The sequence below is a fragment of the Ustilaginoidea virens genome, chromosome 2 (genome assembly GCF_000687475.1).
Source record: "Ustilaginoidea virens chromosome 2, complete sequence".
Taxonomy (NCBI): Eukaryota; Fungi; Ascomycota; class Sordariomycetes; order Hypocreales; family Clavicipitaceae; genus Ustilaginoidea; species Ustilaginoidea virens.
Genome location: NC_057317.1, coordinates 1,901,737 through 1,921,887, shown reverse-complemented (window position 1 = coordinate 1,921,887; position 20,151 = coordinate 1,901,737). Strand labels below are relative to the sequence as shown.

The 20,151-nt window shown below is 57.2% G+C and overlaps 6 protein-coding genes across 6 annotated transcripts; 3 read left to right on the top strand and 3 right to left on the bottom strand.

The window, feature by feature from the left end:
* Positions 1 to 2,948: 2,948 nt before the first annotated feature.
* UV8b_02266 (uncharacterized protein) lies at positions 2,949 to 3,860 on the top strand (the record flags this gene model as incomplete). Its single annotated transcript, XM_043139764.1, has 1 exon — positions 2,949 to 3,860. One exon carries the CDS (start codon positions 2,949 to 2,951, stop codon positions 3,858 to 3,860), a length of 912 nt encoding a protein of 303 aa, XP_042995698.1.
* Positions 3,861 to 5,513: 1,653 nt separating this feature from the next.
* On the bottom strand, positions 5,514 to 6,131 carry UV8b_02265 (uncharacterized protein; the record flags this gene model as incomplete). Its single annotated transcript, XM_043139763.1, has 1 exon — positions 5,514 to 6,131. One exon carries the CDS (start codon positions 6,129 to 6,131, stop codon positions 5,514 to 5,516), a length of 618 nt encoding a protein of 205 aa, XP_042995697.1.
* Positions 6,132 to 8,211: 2,080 nt separating this feature from the next.
* UV8b_02264 (uncharacterized protein) lies at positions 8,212 to 8,772 on the top strand (the record flags this gene model as incomplete). The annotated part of the gene is made up of 1 exon (XM_043139762.1): positions 8,212 to 8,772. One exon carries the CDS (start codon positions 8,212 to 8,214, stop codon positions 8,770 to 8,772), a length of 561 nt encoding a protein of 186 aa, XP_042995696.1.
* A 1,922-nt stretch (positions 8,773 to 10,694) lies between these two features.
* UV8b_02263 (uncharacterized protein) lies at positions 10,695 to 13,219 on the bottom strand (the record flags this gene model as incomplete). Its single annotated transcript, XM_043139761.1, has 3 exons — positions 10,695 to 12,487; positions 12,613 to 13,080; positions 13,180 to 13,219. The coding sequence occupies 3 exons, from the start codon at positions 13,217 to 13,219 to the stop codon at positions 10,695 to 10,697; spliced, it is 2,301 nt and encodes a 766-aa protein (XP_042995695.1).
* Positions 13,220 to 14,012: 793 nt separating this feature from the next.
* Positions 14,013 to 15,939, top strand: UV8b_02262 (uncharacterized protein; the record flags this gene model as incomplete). The annotated part of the gene is made up of 3 exons (XM_043139760.1): positions 14,013 to 14,234; positions 14,285 to 14,333; positions 14,420 to 15,939. 3 exons carry the CDS (start codon positions 14,013 to 14,015, stop codon positions 15,937 to 15,939), a joined length of 1,791 nt encoding a protein of 596 aa, XP_042995694.1.
* Positions 15,940 to 16,180: 241 nt separating this feature from the next.
* UV8b_02261 (uncharacterized protein) lies at positions 16,181 to 18,758 on the bottom strand (the record flags this gene model as incomplete). The annotated part of the gene is made up of 3 exons (XM_043139759.1): positions 16,181 to 16,918; positions 17,079 to 18,472; positions 18,653 to 18,758. The coding sequence occupies 3 exons, from the start codon at positions 18,756 to 18,758 to the stop codon at positions 16,181 to 16,183; spliced, it is 2,238 nt and encodes a 745-aa protein (XP_042995693.1).
* Positions 18,759 to 20,151: the final 1,393 nt, after the last annotated feature.

Sequence of the window (20,151 nt, the reverse complement as noted above, 5' to 3'; positions counted from 1 at the left end):
GGGTCGCAAGGGTGTCCACAAGCCAAGAGGCTACATAAGGTACTGTTAGGAGAACGTGAAGACGGCAGGTGCAGACCAGTGTTTCAGCAGTGCCGTGGCCTATGACGGGAAGAAGCTACAGTCTGGTACATACCTGCAGGCTGTAGGTGCGGACAGAAGGCGCGCGCGGGGAGGATGAGTCAGCAGGGAAATTGGTTGAGGGTTCGGATTTTCAGAATATCGGATACGAAGATACGATTTGCCCGAGAGGGATTCAATCATACAACTGCACTACGACTCGGCAAGGGAAGTACAGGCCGGGAGTAGCAAGGGGGGCGCTATGTAAATGCAAACAGCCACGCGGCGCTAGACAAGACCGGCATTGTTGTCAATCGAGGCCATGTGTATTTCTGTTGTTGGAAACGGGGCTCTGAACGGGCATGGGCGTCTTCCCCCTAAATTAGCCAGTGGCAGTGGCCGTGGCAGTGGCCGTGGCAGGATTCATGGTTTGGCGGGGTCGCCCAGCCGTCTCCCACGCGGCGACGGGGCGTTCCCTAGGCGTCCAAGGCCAGAAGCGGGTGGCTGAAAGTCTGAAATCGTCCAACGTGCGTGCGCCGTCGGGTCACTCTGTGCCCGCCCTTTGCCCCCCAGGTTTCGGTAGGGTGGACTCTGGAGGTGCGCGACGCTGGTTTAGGTAGTCTGGGGCGGGTTGGATGCCTTTCTTTTGCTGCTTGCCGTTGGGAATTGGTAGGGTTGATATTCGAAAGACCCCTTTGAACCTTTCTTTGGGTTGCATCCTCCATACAAAAGTTTCTCGACGAGTTTGGTCTTGTTTCCCCGGCAGTCGGGAGCCAAGGACGGGAATAAAAGACCTGGGGGAGGGGGGGTGTCCCCAAGGGTGTGATTATTGCTTGGGAGATGATGACGCAACCATGAGAGAATAAAGCATCCAGGCTCCGTCTGCATTTGGCGCTCCCAGAGCACCAGCTGTCTGAGACAACTGCCGCCTACCCAAGTTCGTATGTGTTGCGGGAGGATGCCGGCCGCCGCTGCTGCTGCGGCTGCTGCTGCTGCTGCACAGCTTTGCCGTGGGGAGTGAGACTAGCCAGGGGAGGGGGGTGAGAAGATGTTCCCTCCGACACGGACGGACGGGATGGGTCCATCAGAACAGAACGCCTGGGTGCATCTGCCCCAGCAAGAATGGTTTACGATCCAGGAGGACGATACGGAGTTTAAGAGGACGACACATGTACTCCGTACAAGTACAAGAGGACGGACGAGTCATGCTAGGGGGAGAAGCGCACGTCCGTGTGAAAAGGAGTTGAGTTGCGAGCATCGAGTAGGCCGACAAAGCCCAGTCAGTCAACAGTTGGTCAACGCTGCTGGGTACGTGCAGCCAGTCATGGCCTAGGAGGCAGGTACCTGTCTTCACTCAAGTCCTCGGTAGTGCCTGGCGTGTCCCGGTCCTTGTAACCCCGTCACCTCACCACTGAGACGGAAGTCGCGACTCTGAGTCCTGAGTCCTGAGTCCTGACGGCCGCCTGGGTGGGAGGGAATCGCGGCTCAAAAAGACAAGAGCTCAACAGACAAGGGCTCAAGAGATAACGGATCAAGACCCGGCTCAAGAGACACGGCTCAAGAGACACGATCAAAACGAACAATAGGCATTGGGGGGGGGAGTAGGGTGGCCACTGGCCACTGGCCAGCCTCCCACACAACCTTGCATCAAACCCACCATCCTCTACCCACTCTCGTCGTTTGGCCCGTACATGATTGGACCCGAATGACATTCAAAGGTGCCGCGCCACCTTGCAAATCAACCGCTAAGCTCCCTGGCAAGCTCTCCGTACGCCATCTCGATCCGCGGCTGATCGACTGCTCACGCTAGAAGCAAACGCCATCGTAACATGGGGCGTTGAAAGGGGCTTCGGGGCGAGACCCTTGCATAAATGTACCGCGGTATCAGGCAAGGAAGTAGCTGTTTGCAGTGAGCAGAGAGGAGGTACCCAACACACTACACCCCCTCCTGCCCTGCCTCGCTCCTGCCCTGTTTCGCTCCTGCTGCCCTGTGTCCTTCCTCGCGCCCTCCCTCGAGTTTCAACCCAGTCCGCCTCTCGTCTCGTCGCTTCCCCCCCCGAGCAGCTGCCACCCCCGCCGGCTTCCCTTGCTTGGAACTTATTCGCTTTTGTTGACCATGCCAGTTCTTCCCACCACCCCCACCTCCCGAGCCTCCCTACGCCGTACCGAGCTACTGCGAGGCATCTTGTCACAAACCCCTTCTTCTCCCCGGGCTGCTTCATCGGGTCGGGGCAAATCGTTCAGTTCAGCAAGGGTCGGCCCACTACCAAATTTGTCATGTTGCGAAAAACACAGATTATGCTCGCAGACAGGACCCCGGTTGCCCGGTACCGGTACAGCTGGTAGGATACATGTACCGCACCAGATCGACTCTCCATACCCGATTCTAGCACCTTGCCTGGTCCGAGAACCCGACTCAGACTCGTCATACTTAAACCTCCAGGTTGGCCCCTAGACGTGGCTGGGAGCAACATATAATAGAACCAGATGCACCAGCAGCACAGTTAACCGGACCAGGAGCACCCATCCCGCTCAACAAGGGTAGGAACACTAACCAGAAACCTATTGAGCGTCACCGCATCATCGCAACCTCGACCTCGAGTTGGCTGAAAGTCGGGTCCATCAGAATACACATCAACGGGGCAACCTTCCCCTCGAGTCCCGCCCAATTCGCCAGGTTATCAGACCTATTCGCCACCGACATCAAGGGAATTTGGGCCTTTTTTTTTTTTTTTTTTTTTTTTCCTTTTCTTACCGGCTCGACATTGCTCTTTCCCCCGATCAGTCTTTCAAGGGGGGCAATGGCTACATTTTCCATAGCCCGTCCTCGTCCCTCTTTTGGGGGAAACCGGTGTAGATGCGCACCACACCCACTGCCTTCTCCACCGCCCATGGATGATGCAAAGTTCTCGCTTCCTTCCATCTCGAAATTACTGGGCATCGCTGATGCCGGCTCGACCAACACTACAACGTCTCCAGACTCCGCCTCTGAATCTCGTGCTGAGCTCAAAAGCCCTGAGAGACAACGCCAGTCTAGGAGGACGGGAAGGGGCTCTGAGTTTTTCGATCAACTTACTTCGTCGACCCGACGACAAGAGACACCTTTTGTCAGTGCGTACAGTGGATATTCACATCACCAACACCGTCATCAGCCAAGGTCTTCCCCTCCCACGCCACCGCTAGGAACAGATTCCTTTGAAAGTCGCCATCAAGGCAACGGTGTTTTTGCTGCCAGGCACCTTTTCGAAGTGACACCTCCCCCAACCGAGCCTGACGTCTCCTCTAATCCCCACTCGGAACAATCCTCAATACCTCAAAGTCAACTTGCGCAGCCGCCGGAAACTTACCAGCCGCATCAGCCCGGAGCATTCCAGAGCTCAAAGAGTCTCGACAGCTATCTTGATCCTGCAGCATCACCGAGCACATCCTCGTCTTCGCATGCTCAGCTTTCGGGTTTCTACGATCATCAAGCTTTGCCGCAGAACTATTCCCAAGCCACGACTCCGGTAGAGTATGCCGCTGTTTCTTCAACAGGTCCTTGGCAGCATCATCACTATTTGAGTCCCATGCACGGCATGTCGTATCCTCAGAGCCAAGACCGGTATATTTGCCCTACCTGCAGCAAAGCTTTCAGCCGTCCCAGCAGTCTGCGAATTCACAGCCACTCTCATACAGGAGAAAAGCCCTTCCGATGCCCGCATGCCGGGTGTCGCAAGGCCTTTAGCGTTCGCAGCAACATGAAACGTCACGAGCGAGGATGCCATAGCTTCAACGTAGATACCGATCGACCCCACATGCGGTGATGATTTGGCTGCGATGATCTTTGTGTTGTCTTATTGTCTTGCTGCTCGATCTGTCTCTTGCGATAGATTCCTTTTTTGTCGATACTCGCTGTTTCCCTGTTTCCTTGGACAGGCGGGTTTTCTTATCTTTTCCTTTTGCCTTTTTTTTTTTTTTTTTCCCTTTCTGGCGCGGGTTGGGGGGACAAAATTGGATGACTTATCGACACAAATGACTGGGCGTCCAACAAGAGATGGACTTGATTTGCTACAAAAATATGACAAGTTTCGTACTGACGGGGTGAAGAACCTGGATTTCTTTACTATAATTCTTTGTTTTCCTCGGCCGCGGGCCTTTAGCAAGGCGTTTACTAGGTCCCTCAAGGAAAGCCCAGACACCATGGTATCATGGTGTCCATTGCGTAGCAAAAGATGGCACAATAAGACGATTTTGAGCATGAACCAGCTCCCGCGTATCATTCTATGGATGCTTCTCCAAGCTTTCTAGAGAGCATTCGTAAAACCTCATCTTGCAAGACTAAGGGAGACAATGTAGAGGAGTCCCGCAGCTGCAGCGATGGACAAACGGCCTTTCAAAGTAGGGAGTTGTCCAGCACGATTCGTCGAATGCTCAAGAGCAGTGCCCTGCTACCAGTCGCCCACAAAGTCTTGTCCAGAACATTCAGGATACTCCAAGTCGTTTGTCCAGACGCATGATGCGCATGCAATCTTTGGCCGGCGGTGAACCTTTGTGTGTCCACACACCTCAGTTCTTCCCGTGGTGGCTTCGCAGAGAAAAGAAGCACGGTGCGTCGCGAGCGCGGGTGCTTGGCATCACGCGCCGCCGCGCGCAGCTGGTGAGCCGAGCTGCTCGGGTGCTGGTGCTGGTGCAGTGCTAGGGAATGTACTTGACCGCTGCGCAGCGGGAACCAGGACGGCTGTCAGGAGGGAGAGATAGGAGGGCGCGTGTTTTATGGGCTGCGAGCAGAAATGCGCCATTGGTGGGTTTTTGCCAAAAGAGGGCTTCCCCTGAGGCAACCCGGTGCGCGGGCGGAAACAGGCTGCGCGAGGCAAAGTAGTTGGACCGGTCTGGCGTTCCGAGCCGGCGCGGAATGAAATGCTGCAGTGGTGCAGTGACGGGAGGTAATGACCGAGACTGAGGATGGGAGACGAGGCACCAAGTGGTGGCGCGGCAAGGCGAGAGACGGTTCGCACAGGGCCCCCCGTTTCGATGGGTGCCCGGCGGCAATGAGTCGTTTCGGAATACGTCGTCATCCCGTTGATACGGATGCTTGCTGCGGGCAGCGCATCTGTGGCAAGCGCGGGGATCTGGGTATTATAGCCCGCGACGCGGCACTGGGATCTTGGACGGGGAAATCCCCTGCGTGAGCATCGAACAAAGGCATCTTTTTCCTTGGTGCCGGACATGACGCGAGTACCATTGCGCTCCGGGACGAGCCGCCCGTGTAGAGAGCGCTGCTTCAGTGTCGCAGCATTCGGGGGAGAGGAAGCTGAAGGTTTCTGTCGTACATGGCCTTGCTGGGTGCGGGGTCGCCCGGCTTGGCTTCACTATTGAGCTTTGCCGCTGTGCGCGAGGCTGAAGAGTTGCAGGCTGAGCCGCGATCCAGCGCAAGCGCCTGGAGCTGCAGCATTGCCTGGTGGTGGCTTCTGCTCTCGCTAACGCGGTGCGCAAATGACAGCGCGGATGTTTGGCGTCTCCAACACGCATGCCGGCGAACGGTTGTCTGCGTGGCTAAAACATCCATGGTCTTGTGTGGAGTGACTGCGCGCGGTGGTTCCTCGGACGCCCTCAAGGGATACGGCAGCTGAATCAGCGAAACTGCTTCTTTTGTACGAGGGCCGGATCAACAGCGACGCGGCGGCAAAGAGCAACGCCTCGCTGCTTTCAAAAGGGCGCGCAGGCCCCGGCGGCAGGCTCTTCACAAGGCGGTCGAAACCGACGGGTGAGAAAGCATCGGCTCGCCGACCTGGTATGTCGCAGCAAGTACCGGCGCAGCGGCTCCGGAGGATGTCAAGTCCGCCACAAGCAGGGCCGGTGCCCGCAACGCGCCCCAGGACGCACGGCATTGACGGAGCGAGAAAGTCGCTTGAGCACTGGAGGCGAGTCGCAAGCTGGTAAGAGGCTATACCGCGAAGACGGGCGCGATGCCCTCCTGGGGCTCCATCCGGCGAATCGATTGGCCCTCGTGGATAAGGTGGTAGGGGGGGCTGGTCCGTCCGTTTCCAGTTCCTAGAGCAGGCACCGCTAATAGCGGGAACAAGAGCCGGGCGCATGCGGCGTTGCGCGTCGGACTGCCTCGTCTCGTCGCCAGCCTCACAATCCAGCTTGCCATGGCGGAGGGACGGCGGCCGCAAGGACCCTTTCCGCCTTTGAACAGCTTGCCTGCGCGTGCGTCAAAAGCTGGGTCAATGCATGGTCGCCGATGGTTCCGTCGGGCGGGCGACCACGGCTCAAAGCCGTACGCGTACAAGCAGAGGAGCGAGAGGGCGCCGGAGATGCAGCGTCGGGCGGGTTGATGCTGAACAGGCGCGGCTATCCAGGCGAGCTAAGCTGAAGAAGCCAGATATCACCCTCGTGACGACTGGGCGGAAATCGAGTCCTCAATGAGGGCGAGTCGGGAACATGGAGCGACAACAGGCCACGGCCAGGCAAAATATCCGGGTAGCACGCTGCGACTTGGTGCGAGCCGCAAAGTCGCGCATTTGGAGAAGATTTCGAAAGTCGAGCCGACGCGTTCCGGGAAGGGCCACAGCCAAAGGGCCGTGGTGATTCGTGTCACTTTGATAGCACCTTTCTGCGCCGCACTTGCACATGCCGTCGTTGAATCCATCGCGCCTTTCTGCGTCTGCACCGAGGACGAAGTGCTCGCACGAGCTACAGCTGGCTCGGTCGGGGGTCGGGTCGTGTGGAGACCGGAGAGTGACGTGGTTCAACTGATTCTCCGTGTCTGTAGCATGATGCCGGTGCTAACCTGGGCACCTGGGCACTTGCACTGCGTATTTTGCAATGCTTGACGCCTCCGCAGGCACCTGGCACCAGGTTCCAACGGGCAGAGTGTTGCGCAGAGTCGGGATGTGTGGCGCTCCTTTGCTGCTTGCGTCCATTGCGGCGCGTCGGGTCTGTATAGATGGCTGTATATCGCTCACCCGACGGGTCATAGGTTGCAGATGCGTAGGTAGATGGGCTGCCCTGTCATGGGGGATAGCAGCTCTTGCGAGCAAGCAGAGTTTGTCGTGGATTTTGTGGAAGATTTTGTGGATCTTTCTGGTAGTCATCGTGCAAGTGGCGCACTCACTCAAGTGGCTGAGGCAGCCGCTCCGGGGTAACAGCACCAGCATGTTCAGATGCCCCACTCCCGCCGAGCCCCACCAGGTCCACCTCCCTGACCAGTGACAAGTCAAGCAATACTCCGTACTCCGTACTCATCCGCCCAAGCCCAAGGCCTCTCTTCAACCACCTCGTCGAAACACCTCGTCGAACCACCTCGTCGAACCACCTCGTCAACCTCCCCGACCTCGGTTGGTTGTCGACGGGGGCAACCACCCATGTTTTCATGTTTTCCGCCACGCGCCTGAAACGAAACCAATCTCGTCTGCGTGCGTGCCGCTGTCGGCCGGGACCCAGGTCGAACGAACCGTTGATCCGACCGAAATCCCCGCCTCGCGGGTCTGCGTTCGCCAGAGGCGCCCGTTTTGAACAAACAAGCGAATCCCGCCGTCGCCGTCGCCGTCGCCATCCGCCGCCGTCCGCAACCCTCGATCCAGCCCGAGACAACTTTCGTCGTCGTACCCCCTGCCCCTCCTATACCACGGACCAACAGCCCTGTGCTCAGTGCCCGCTCCATCCTGCGCGCTTAGCTTCAACGTCGACGCAACCGCTCACCGTGCAGTCGTTTGTTTGCACCCAATTCCCCGGTTCCTTTCTTGCGCCTTGGTCGGCCGGCGTTTCTGAACTGCTGTTCCCCCCTCGCTGCTCCTCCGAGACCATGCTGCATTGCGCAAGGCTACGCCCACGCCATCCGGGACAGCATTTACTCCAGAAAACGTCGTGGCGTGCTGCTGTCCAATGCGGATTACACGGGCCGTTGAGCAACAAATACCCAACCTGCACCCCGTAAAGCCCGCCCGACATCGGCAGCATCGGCAGCATCGGCAGCATCGGCAGCATCGCCAGCATCGCCAGCATCGCAGCATCGGCAGCATCGCCACTTGTGGTTTTCGGAATTGCAACTCGCAACTCGAAACTCGCAACTCACAATCGGAGCCCAAACCCCCCCCCCTAAGCCTCGAGGTTTCGTCTTTCCGAGCGCGCCTCGGTGGTGCGTGACGGCCACCCCCTCCCATACCCCCGGTCATGGACGCAAACGCAGTCTCGGATGCGCAACTGGGCCTCACTCCGGAGGAGGTGCAGCTGCTGCGGCAGGGGCAAGCAGCGCTCGGCCACGGCGGAGGAGCATCGACAAGCTCTCGCGCCGCCAGCAGAGCCAGCAGCCAAGGCCTGCTGCTTCTCGACAGCTCCTCCCTCGCCGCCCTGGCCAGGCACTTTGACCGGCTGATGGCCTCGATCGAGCAAAACATCCGTCGCCTCAGCGAGCAAGCGCAAATGTTCACCCAGGTCCAGTACGACCGCGCCGGAAACGTCATCGACGGCGCCGACGCCGAGATTGCCCGATACACCGAGATCCTGCGGCAGCTCGACGAGCTCGAGCTCGACTTTGACCGCATCGCCCGCATCAAGGAAATCGTCAAGGGCTTCCGCTCGAGGGTCGAGAACCTCGAGAGAGACTTGGAGACGAGCGGCGCGTCGTCGAGCAGCCGCCACGACCACAAGCCCTCGTCGTCTTCGTCGTCGTCGCGCAAACACGCTCACCCGCACTCGCAGAGGCACAGCTCAACCCACAAACACAAGCGCTGACGCTGGTTTATTTTTATTATTTTTATTATTTTTATTTTATTTTTGAACCCTGTCTTGAAGCCTTTGCACGCGCACCTGCCGAGGACCAGGCTGTCCTGTACGGACGGCACACGGTGTTGTCTTCTTCAGCTGCTGTTTGATTCTGTAGTCTTTGTGTTTTTGCCCCCTTTTCTATGCGATATGGCGTGTTCGATATCAGTGTACGGGAATGGATGTCTGTGTCGAGGGGACATGCTCAAGATGGGATGCAGGCCTCGCGGCTGACGCAAAGATGGGATATGGCCTCGCGGCTCGGGCTCGTCGACTGGGTGGTTTTGGGCGTCGGTTGTTTCTGGCGAGGCGGGTGTTTTGTACGTGTGTTTTTTTGCCGCCGCTCCGTCGGGCCATTTGTTGCTTTTGTCTGCTCTTGTTCTTGTTGTCCAGTTCCTATTTCCCACTCCGCTTGTTCTTTTTTTTTTTTTTTTTTTTTTTTTTTTTTTTTTTTTTTTTTTCCCTCTATTACATTTTCCCCTTCTTTTCTCGCTTCTTTTTTTTTCCACTTTATTTTCCACTCCTCTTCTTCCTTCTCTTTGCACTTCTTTTCCCACCTTTTTCTTTTTTTTTTTAAAAGCTTTATTTCTTCACGCCTTCTTCTTCCCTCCTCCTCTGCACCTCTTCCGACACACACCCCCCCTCTCATCTTGACACCGTCGCGGGCGTCGGAAAAACAAAAACACCACGTCTCGCAGGCACGCCCGCTCGTCTGCGCGGCCCCCTCTCGTCTCATGTGCTGTTTTCTCCCGTCCTTGTGGTTCCTTCGCCCGTGCCAGCCGCGGTTTCGCAACCCGTCCGCCGTGGCGGGCGTGCGTTTGCCGAGCGGCGGAGCAACTGCAACTGCCACGCGGCCCGGTGGATTGGCTGCACGGGATGATCCCGGCGGCCTCGTGCACGTGCGGGACGGGACGGGCTTGTTCCCCGGCATGCAATGGAAGCTTGCAGGTGCGTGGCGGGCCGCGAACCACCGTCACTGTCACTCACTACTCGGTCGTGATGGGCCTCTGGTTGGACAACAGTCACGGCCACGGTCATGGTGGCGGCGCAACAACATCGCCAGTACCGAGTAGGAATCCAGCCAGAAAGACACACTTAATGAAGCAAACCAGTCAGGACCACGTCATAAGCATACGGCCGCCAAGTCGCGCCCACATATCTACATTCATCCAACTCTGCCAACCCATCCGCCGCGACAGACCCTGAATCCGGTGTTGCAGCGCCAGACTCCCTCCTCTCCCAACATGCCATGCAGGAATGCAGCATGACCCAATACCTCGCCACAAAAGAGAAAAAAGAAGAAAGAAAAAGGAGTGAGTGTGAGTGTGAGAGTGAGAGTGAGAGTGAGAGAGAAAACACGCAGCGGCTGAGACCGCATCTCGTGCGGGAACCTCGAGTCCGTCCAAAGCAACTCCCGAAAAACGCCGTGACATGCCCGTGGCTATCGTTGCCCCTTGCCCCCGTCGTCTGATTACCCAAGACTCGTGCTCTCTCGCTCCAGGACAAAACCCCCCGTCTGCTGGGAAGATGACAGCTTCTCTTTCCTGATGCGACTTTTCCAAGCAATGATGATGGAGATGCTGGAGATGCTCTGGTGAGAAAATGACGGAAGAAAAAAAAAAGAAGAAAAGAAACAAGAAGGAAAAAAGAAACAAAAAAAAAGGAGCAAAGGAAACGAAAATGGGGGGGCCCGCGGGAGGTAACAAAAGTATAAAAGAGGGAATAAACAACCATCATGGCCGTCGGCATGACGTCTGCTTGGTGCCAGTTTCGTATGTAATATCACATCGTGAGATCCTTCAGTCAAGATGTGCACGACTTCATTTCACACCAGGCGCATGCCAGCAACAGCCACCCCCCCGTGATGGTCCTCAGCGATAGAAACGGGCGTCCTACACCCGCCTTTGCCTCACGAGAAAAGGGCTCGGCATCTCGTCTCGCTCCGGGTCCCACACAGCAACAGACTCGCTGCTGCTGGTGCTGCCGCCACTGCTGGTGCTGCCGCTGCTGCCGCCGCCGCCGCCGCCGCCGCTCGTGGTGCTTCCGCCGCTTTCTCTGAGCTCGCCGACCATCCGCTCCTTGAATGCCGCCCGCTTAGGGCTGATGTTCTCGAGGGCATGCCCTCCGGCGGCGGTGGCGCTCACCGGTCGTCCTCCCGCTCGGGCCTGTTGCAGTTCGACGAGCGTCCTGCCCTTGATGGTGTTCTTGGCAGCCAGCTTGTTCAGGCCCTCCGCCCCGGCATTCTCCTTCTTGGCGGATTGTTTGCGCGCCAGGCCGCCGGCGCCCGCGTCGGCTTGCAGACTGGCCATGGACGGAATCTTGCTGATCTGGCGCGTCGGCGACCGCGGCCTTGGGTCCGGCTGGTGGGCGGAGAGAGCTTGCTTGGAAACCAGTCCAGGGTTGCAGGACTGGGGCCTGAGGCGGTTGAGGGGGCAGGATTTCTGCGACGTGAGCACCGGCCGGTTCTTGGACGTGAAGGGGTTCTTGGCTGACCGGACGTTTCTGGTGGGCGAGGGAACAATGTCGTCGTCGTCCGAGTCGATTGTCAGTGGCTCGCGCAGATCCCATCGACCGTCTGCCGGGACCTTGTTGGCATTGGCATTGGCATTGGCATTGGCAGTAAAGATGTTGCCGCTGTGCGTGGTGGGAGCCTTGGTCGCCCCGTTTCGGCGCGGCGAGAGCGAAAGGTTGGCTATGGCCATTGGGCTGGGCGACGCCATCTCGACGTCCATGGGCGTACCGGCGGCGTGGCCGGCAAACATGGTCTGCGCTCGACCAAACGGCGTGCGTGCCGCTCGTTGTTGCTGCTGCTGCTGCTGCTGCTGCTGCTGCTGCTGTTGCTTGGCTTCTTTGGACACGTCCGGGCTGTCGAGGGAGTACTCGATCAGGTCGGCGACCAACGGGGGCAGCTCGTCGCTGCTGCTTCCACCGACAGAAGACCGGGAGCAGTCTGGTTTAGCCGCGGCGGCGTCGTCGTCGTCGTCGTCGTCGTCGGCCGACACAGTCTCCGGCTTGACGACGGCAAGCAGTCTGTGTCTCTGCACCTCTGCTTCCACGCGCGTTCTAATCTCCTCCTCGAACCGCTTCTGCAGCTGCTCAATCTCCAGGTTGGCCAGGCGGTCAATTTCGAGGCGTGCCTTGACTTCCCATTCCCTGCGGAGGGAGCTGTCAATCTCCTCGCGCATCATCTCACGCTCTCTGTCGAGACGGGCTAGCCTCTCGTTGAGCTCCTTCTCCCTCCTACGGAGCAGGTCCTCCTTGGCGCACAATGACCTGCCCAGGTCGACCACTTCCTTCTCTCTCCGCATCAGCTTAACCAGGGGCAAGTTGAGCAGCTGCACCGTGTCTGGCCGTCTGTCGGGATTGACCTTGAGGCAGTCCCGAATGACTTGGTTCAGCTCCGGCGAGTACATGTCGGGCAAGGTCGAGACCTTTCCCTCCTTGATCTTCTGGACGAGCTGGTAGTGCGTCTTTGCGTTGAATGGCGGCTCCCTCGAGCAGAGCTCATAGATGATGCATCCTAGTGACCAGATATCCGACTTGAGCGTATACTTTTCGGCGGCGCAAATCTCGGGAGACATGTAGAAGGGTGTGCCGACGTAGGTGGACGCGAAGTCCTGCGACTTGATCATTTTGGACAAGCCAAAGTCGCCGAGTTTGACGGAATTATCCTCGCCGAGAAACACTATATTTCCCAAAAACACAAAAAAAAAAAAAAAACCCGCGCAATTCACCAATGTTGGGGTAATGATCAGTAAAGGAAACAGACGGGGCCCGGGGGGGGTTTTCTAAGCAAACACGGAAACGTACCGTTCTCCGGCTTCAAGTCGCGATGAAGAATCGTCATGGCTCCGGCAGGAGTCTTGGGCGTGCTGCAGGCGCTTGCCTGCGTCAAGGCCAAAGGACTGGCACCGGCGTCTGGCGGGTCGACACCGTAATGGCATCGGTACAGGGCCATGACCAGCTGGCTGAAGATGCTCCAAACAAAGCTCTCCTGGGCTCGCTGACCCTTGAGCTGCAGGTCCTTGATGACGCGCCCGAGGTCGCCGTTTCCGCAGTACTCCATGTAGAGGTGAAGGTCCTGGCTGGCCTTGAGGTGTTCGCGGTGGTAGTAGGCCACAATGTTGGGGTGCCGCAGGTGGGAGAGGATCTGGAACTCGGCATGGAGCTGCTCCCGCTCCTTCTGCGACATGCGGAGGTACGAGATTTCCTTGCGGCACATGATGAAGCCGTCCGCCTTGCGACGGACTTTGCGAATCACGCCAAAGGAACCATGGCCTATGTTTTCGAGTCGAGGACAAACGCACGAGCCGGTCAGCACCGGGCAAAGACGCAAGACGCAAGACGCAAGACGCAAGGCACATGGGGCGGGCTTACCAATCTTCTCCAACGTGTCGTACTTGTCTTCTGATGACATGGCCAAGACTGCTTCTGCGGAGCTTGGCGCCAAGGTCGTCGGTCTGGGTGATGCAGCGTCAGCAACCCATAAAAGCAGTCGTGCGTGCACTGGGGAGGTTGTTGGTGAAGGGGCCTGTTCGCCGGCAACGTCGACAAGGACTGCTGCTGCGTCGAGTCGGCTGGCGAAGAAGGGAAGCGAAGAAAACAAGCAATAAAGAGAGAATGGTATCCTGCTGCGGGTTAGTAAGGGAAGGCTGTTGATGCCGATGCCGATGCCGATGCCGATGCTGATGCTGATGCTGATGATGATGATGATGATGTTGGTAGCAGAGCTGCGGGTGGCTGTGACATCGAAGGAGGTGTATTTTCTCCGTCTCTTTTTTCCTCCCTCTTTTCTCTTTTCGCTTTTTTTTCTTTGTTCTTTTCGGGACCCCCGCAAGTCAAACGCTGCCTGAGCAAGAGAAGCTTGGGTCCCCGATTCTAGCGCCTGGCCACTCGTTGCCGCAAGCAAAAATTAGCGACGCACCGCGGGCATATGGACCGGGGGGGGAGTAAACACGCCCCACCGCTGCCACGGCAACGGGCCCTCGTGCCTTATCGATAAGAATTCATTCAATGCTCCGGCTCCGGCTCCAACGGCCGAAGTCGCCATGCCATGGAAGAAGCTAGCTGCGTCGACTTGTCTCACGGGAACAGAGATAACCAAAAGGGAAAAAAAAAAAGAATACTTGGCCCTGTTTCACGCCCGCGCCAGACCTCATGCACGCGCGGGCTCCTGCCGAGCATCCCCCCCGAGGCGACGGTCCCGAAGCATGGTGCTCCCCAAGCACGAGTTGGAGGGCAAGCTGGGCGAGGAGACGGCCCTGATTGAGAGCAGCGCCCTTCGGGACGAGAACCCCCTCGAGGAGAGCGACGAGTTCAACCAGCTCATCCTGACCTGTCGAAAAGGCGATCTCCGCAGATGCCAGGAGCTCATCAGCCAGGGGGTCAATATCAACGCCAAGGATCGCTTCGACTGCACGCCTCTCATCATTGTGAGTTTGCCAGCCCGCCGTCCGACACGTGCTGAATGGGAAAATGGCAGGCCAGCCTCTGTGGGCATTATGAGCTTGTCCAGCTGCTACTAGAGTCAGGTACGGTGCGTCAAAATTCCCCCCCCCCCCCCGTCGTTCGGCCAAGTTGCATTACCCGCTAAGCAGCGCGGGTTGGTGTTTCAAAGGCGCGCTCGCCGAGCGCAACACGTTCCAAGGAGAGCGGTGCATATACAACGCCCTCAACGACAGGATTCGCAACCTCCTCCTGCAGTACGACTTCTCCAAGACGTCGGACCCGTACGTCTATTGGTCCGGCCACCTGGCGAGCCTGCTCACCCGCACCGTCCCGTGGACCTCGGACATCTCCCTCTCCTCCGGGTCGCAGGCCTTCCACCTCCACAAGTTCATGCTCGCCGCCCGGACGCCCTACTTCCGCAGGAAGCTCGAGGCGCAGCCCGGGACCACCTCGTGGAGCCTCGCGGGCGCCGTCCCCGCCGAGTCGGTCCGCCTCGTCCTCGGGCACATCTACCTGGCGGACCTGCCGCGGGACCTCGCGCCGCCCGGCGGCTCCGTCTCGGAGGAGCAGGTCGCCAGGGGCCTGGACAAGATCAGCCGGCAGCTCGGGCTCGACCACCTGTGGGAAGCCATCATGGCGGGCCACGATCGTCGCCTGGCCCGGCAGCGCTTCCGGGACGAGGAGGAGCGCGCCCTCGCCCAGCTCGGCGACTTCTTCCGGTCGAGCGTGCTGGGACGCAAGGTGGTGGTGGACGCGGACCGCGTCGGCGACGTGGGGTGGAAGCACGACAACCCGGCCTTTGCCGACGTCCTGCTCAGGGCGGACGAAGCCGACGAGGACGAGCCCGAGCCCGAGCCCGACGCGACCACGGCGACGGGGCGCCCCCCCAGGTCAGCCGCCCTGTACCCGGTCCACAAAGCCGTTCTCATCCGCAGCGAGTACTTTGCAAAGATGTTCTCGGGGGACTTTGTCGAGTCCCAGCGCGCCGAGCACCTGCGCATCGTCACCGTCGACTTCTCGCCCGCCGTCCTCGAGCTGGTCCTCACCTTTCTCTACACCGAAACCATCGCCTGCCCGCTCCAGCACGCCCTGGACCTGCTCTACGCCGCCGACATGCTCCTCCTCGACGCGCTCAAGGCCAAGGCCGCGCAGGCCATCAGCACCCTCGGCAGCGGAACCAGCGACACGCCCCTCGCCCACGGCGTCCCCGGCAAGGGCGGCCCGGCCCCACCGACGGAGCCCATCAACATATACGACGTCATCCACGCGGCTTGGGATCTCGGCGTCCAGCGCCTCGAGGAGTTTGCCGCCCGCTACCTCGCCAACCGGCTGGAAGACTACGTCGACGACCCAGACTTCCAGGACCTCATCCGTGAGAGCGCCGAGCGCATCCATCGTCGCGAGGAGACCGACACCATTGAGCTGCTGGACGACATTCGGTACCATCTCTCCGAGCGCTTCAGGCTGCGGTTCGAGGATGCCGGCCTGGACGAGATGATGCGGGGGGGGGACAGGGGGGACGGCGACGGTGCCGAGGCCGCCGCCAAGTCGTCCGCCGGGACGGCATGCGCTGTGCCCGCGCTGGATGGGGGCGAGGCACAAGACGAGTTTGCGTCGGACGCCCTCAGTTACCAGATGCTGCTGGGCAAGATTGACGCCATGTTGGAGCGGTTGAAGCTGGATGCGTAGATGGGTTTTTTTTTTTTTTTTTTTTTTTTTTTTTTTGCGCAGCCCATTCATGTCACGAAAGCGTGTCTGCATTTGGCGAGAGCGGCCGGCCAGCTCACTGCTCCGTAGTCAAGTCGATAGAGAACAGCTGTCAGGGGATGCAAAATATCAACAACAATGCTGGCGAATGGACAAAATGGCCATGCAACATTGCAGTTCGCGCAATTCGGATAAACTAACGCGTCGACTCGACGGCCACTACTCAGCACTCTACAACCTTCAAGCGCCGTCTCAGCTTCTCGGGGAGATGCTCTGCCTTGACCAGCCCCATCTGCACGCAGTCGCCCCAGAAGAACAGCGCGCGGTCCTGCGCATAGCTTAGATAGTCGAACTCGTCGTGCGAAATCTCCTGCTCCGCCTTGCGCGCCGCCTCGGCCGGCACGGGCTCGTTGTTGGCGTCCAGCCCGGGGACCTTGGCTTGCACGATGCCCCAGGCAACCCACTGGGCACTGTTGGCAGGTCGCCACAGCCGCGCCTCCTCCATTAGCTCCCGCACCTGCAAGTCGCTCTGCTCTTCTCGCGCCCTCTCTGCCGCGGTCCAACCGCCCGGGGGCACGCGGGCGTCCAGCATGAAGTCGACGATGGAGCTGCTGGAAGCCGTCGGGTTGAGCGCGGGAGTTGAGGAGCCGCTGTCCTGCGGACGCAAACGCGGCGTTGCGCTGGCCGCGGGGAATTGGGGCCGATGATCAACGTACGCTTTGATGAAGCGCCGCTGCTCTTCCGGGGTCGGGTACCGCTCATGGTTGCAGGCGTGGGATGCTGCAGGGTCGTGGTAGTTGTACGTCCACTCGGTGAAGTGGTTGGCGAATTCGAGACCAGGCACGTTGGCGGCAGCGTACTCAAAGTCAATCACCACCAGCTGCTTGTGTTTGTTGGCCGCCTGGAGCAGAGGCGACTTTTCATCGTCGGGACGAATTCGGAGGATATTCCCGTACTGAGTCTATCGTCAAGAGGAAAAGATTTAGTGCTGCTTTGGCTGGGCCCTTCCAACCCCAACCTCTTCAAAGGCAAAAAAAAAAAAAAAAAAAAAAAAAAAAAAAAAAAAAAAAAAAGAAAGGAAATTACAAATCACAACAAGTAAATAAGAGCTGTATACTTACGTCGTTATGGGCAAAAACTAAGCGTTCTTTTATGCTCTTACTGCTCTGGTAGCAGTTCTCCAAGTGAGCTCGATAGTTAACCACCATGTTCTTGAACTGCTCCCACGGGACGCCGCACACGTATCCATTGGCCTTCCAGGCATGAACGACCGAGCCATGTTGGCCTGCGCCGGCATCGGCATCGGCCTCATCATATTGCTTGTCGAGATAGGTCATGATAATGGCGACGTTTGCAAGCCACTGGTCCCAATTCTTCCAGACATTGGGCCCTCCGTCACGCTCGAGTGGTAGCAAATCGACGCCCTCGTGGAGTTCGCGCATCCGCTTGGCAATCTGCTTTGTCGTATCGGGCTCGCGCAGATTGGACGGTGTCAAGGTAATGGCGTTGAAGAACTGCTCGAACCTGCCATTCTGAAAGGTCCCCAGTAGACGAGGCCCGATCTTCTTGCGCGCAAGACGCTGCAGAACCTTGAGCTCGTTTTCGCGGTCGATGAGGTGCTCTGCCTGGGGCCCGTAAATGCGAAGAAGCACCCTGGTGGGCAGCTTCTTCCCCTCAGAGTCGTCAATCTCTTTTGGTGGAGTTACAACGTAGACTGCGTTTGTCAAAGCCCCGCTTAATCTTTCGACGTTGATGGCATCCCCGCTTCCCAGCGGTACGAGTCGCCAGCCTTTGAGTTTCAGCGTGTGCGCGATGCGAATAATCTCGTTCTTGAAAACAAGCCAAGGGTCCTTGTCCTTGTCCGCCTTGCCTAGTCCTGCCGAGTCATCAACGCCTGCAGCTCCGGCAGTGTAGCTGAGCGTCTTGGAGTTGTCTAGCCACGCGTCGCAGCTGGGCACAACAGCATCTCCGTCGACATAGTCGGTGTCAGAAGAAGCAGTACGGTGAAAAAGCGGTTTAGAGTTTGCACGTCGACGACGAGGAAACTTGGAAGGATGCTGAGGTATGGAACTCAGCCCCAGAGAGGAAAGGGAGTCTCGCAGAATGTTTTCGAGCTTTTCCAGAGAGACGTCGCTGGACTGCGAGTCCATAGAGTCGGACCTTTGACGGCCAGGCTGATCAGAAGGGGAGCGACCCTGGTCAGGCGGTGAGTTGGACTTGCGACGGCGAGATTTGGGCTTGTGCGCAGCCAACTTCTTCTTCTTGGCATGCTCTAACCAATCCGATACTTGAGCCAGGAGCTTCTCGGCGTAGTATTGATGCCGGTGAGGGTGGTGGTGAGAGCCAGAAGAGTGAGCAGAATCGTCATCCGGACGGAGGGCCGGCGAACCTTCGGCGACGGAAGACTTGGTAGAGGCCGGTTTGCCACTGAGCTTACGGCTGGGTCCGGCGCGGAACGCCTTTGTTGTTTGTGCCTCGTCTTCCGTCTCGGGAACAGGTTCCGTTATCTGCACAGCTGCACACTCTTGTAAGCCCACGTCGGAATCATGGCATTGAAGAGGGGCCGTGTTCAGGGACTGGGGCGGAGGGCTTCGGCGCAAAGGGCAAATGCAAACAAACACCAACTGATTCGGGGATCGCAAGAGCCATGCACGCCTCCACAGCTGCAAGCAAATGAGGTTGCAGTCCGACGTACCTTTGAGAATGCCACTTGCGGGAGGGGTTCTGTCGCCGTCAGCATCAGACTTCAAGGCTGACCGCAACGGCGCAGGCGGCGGCGTCGAGGAAACAGTTTCGGTCATGATGACGGCAGTGCGGTGACGAGAGCCGTTTCAGAAGTCCGTGGGCAACTAATGGCAGGAGAAGGCCAAGCTGTGCTGCGATAAAGTTGGTTCTGACGGTGGTGATGGTGCTGGCTGATGCTGATGCTGATGCTGACGGTGCTGGCTCTGCCAAGGCTTGCGGAAGAGGCATCGAGCTTCACACGGAATTACCCGTGTTTGACTGGGGGACATATGGCAGGAAAAGTGGTTCGCTGGTGGGGGCCATCACGAGCCATCACGAGCCAGCCGTCGTATCACATGTCACTCACGTGACACCCTCACGTGATAATACCCATATATATATACGCATAGATTAGCTCCCCATAGACATTAGCTAGAGAGAAGAACCAAGCCTATTATAATACATACTCTGACCTTATTGATCGTAACAATTAGTAGCAATTACATAGCACCAGAACCAGAACCAGAACTAAACACATTCTTATTTTTTCTTTTCAACGCTAATAATACCGCAGAGCCCCGCCGCCGTTTTCCTGCGATATTCCTCCCTATAGCCATCTAGACAGACGAAATAGATAAGTTTTTAAACTCCCTCGTTTTTTAAAGCTATTCACAAGAAAAGTCAAGAAAAGGCAGCATCGTTTTAAAGCCATTTATATCCTTATACTCCCCTAGTAAAGACTTAATTCTAGACTCGCAGCGCCTCTACGTCTTCTGTAAGATAAGTCATCCATAATCGATATAACTTACTTAGCGTTAATGAGATACTACCTCACACTTAGTAGAAAATTTCTCGCTACTCGACGCGGATACTATTTACCCTATTGAATGGGTTAAGTTATACCGTTCTTTCACTTCCTTCCTAAAAAAGTAGACTAAAAAGGCCTAGCAATTTGCCCTAATAATAAATAATATTATCGATACCCAACCTCCTTCCCTAACTTTAGGCATTAATACTCTAGTCGATAACCTTATTGATACATTAAGTAATCTATCTATCGAAAAATCAGACTACTCCCTTAATAAATCAAACCACTTATACAACTTACGCAGAACTCTCAATATTAACAAATTAGTTTATCTTACTCACCTACTAAAAAGAGAAAAAGCTAGATCACTCTCTACTATTATACAGTCAATCGAAAGGTCTCTATTAACTACTCCCTAATAGTCCCCTTTAATAGAGTAAAACCCATCTAAATAGTCTAAATAGTTTACCCATTAAGAACCACTTTAATCAATTATATCGTCTAATACTTCTTAATCTCGATAGCCCTTAGCAGCACCCTAAGATTTAACGGCCGCCCTCCTTCGTTTAGCTAAACAGATAGCAAAATAAAATAAATAAATCGCCTATTAAAATAATAGCTTAATAACTCTATTTAACCGATAGGCTATTACCCCTACCCCC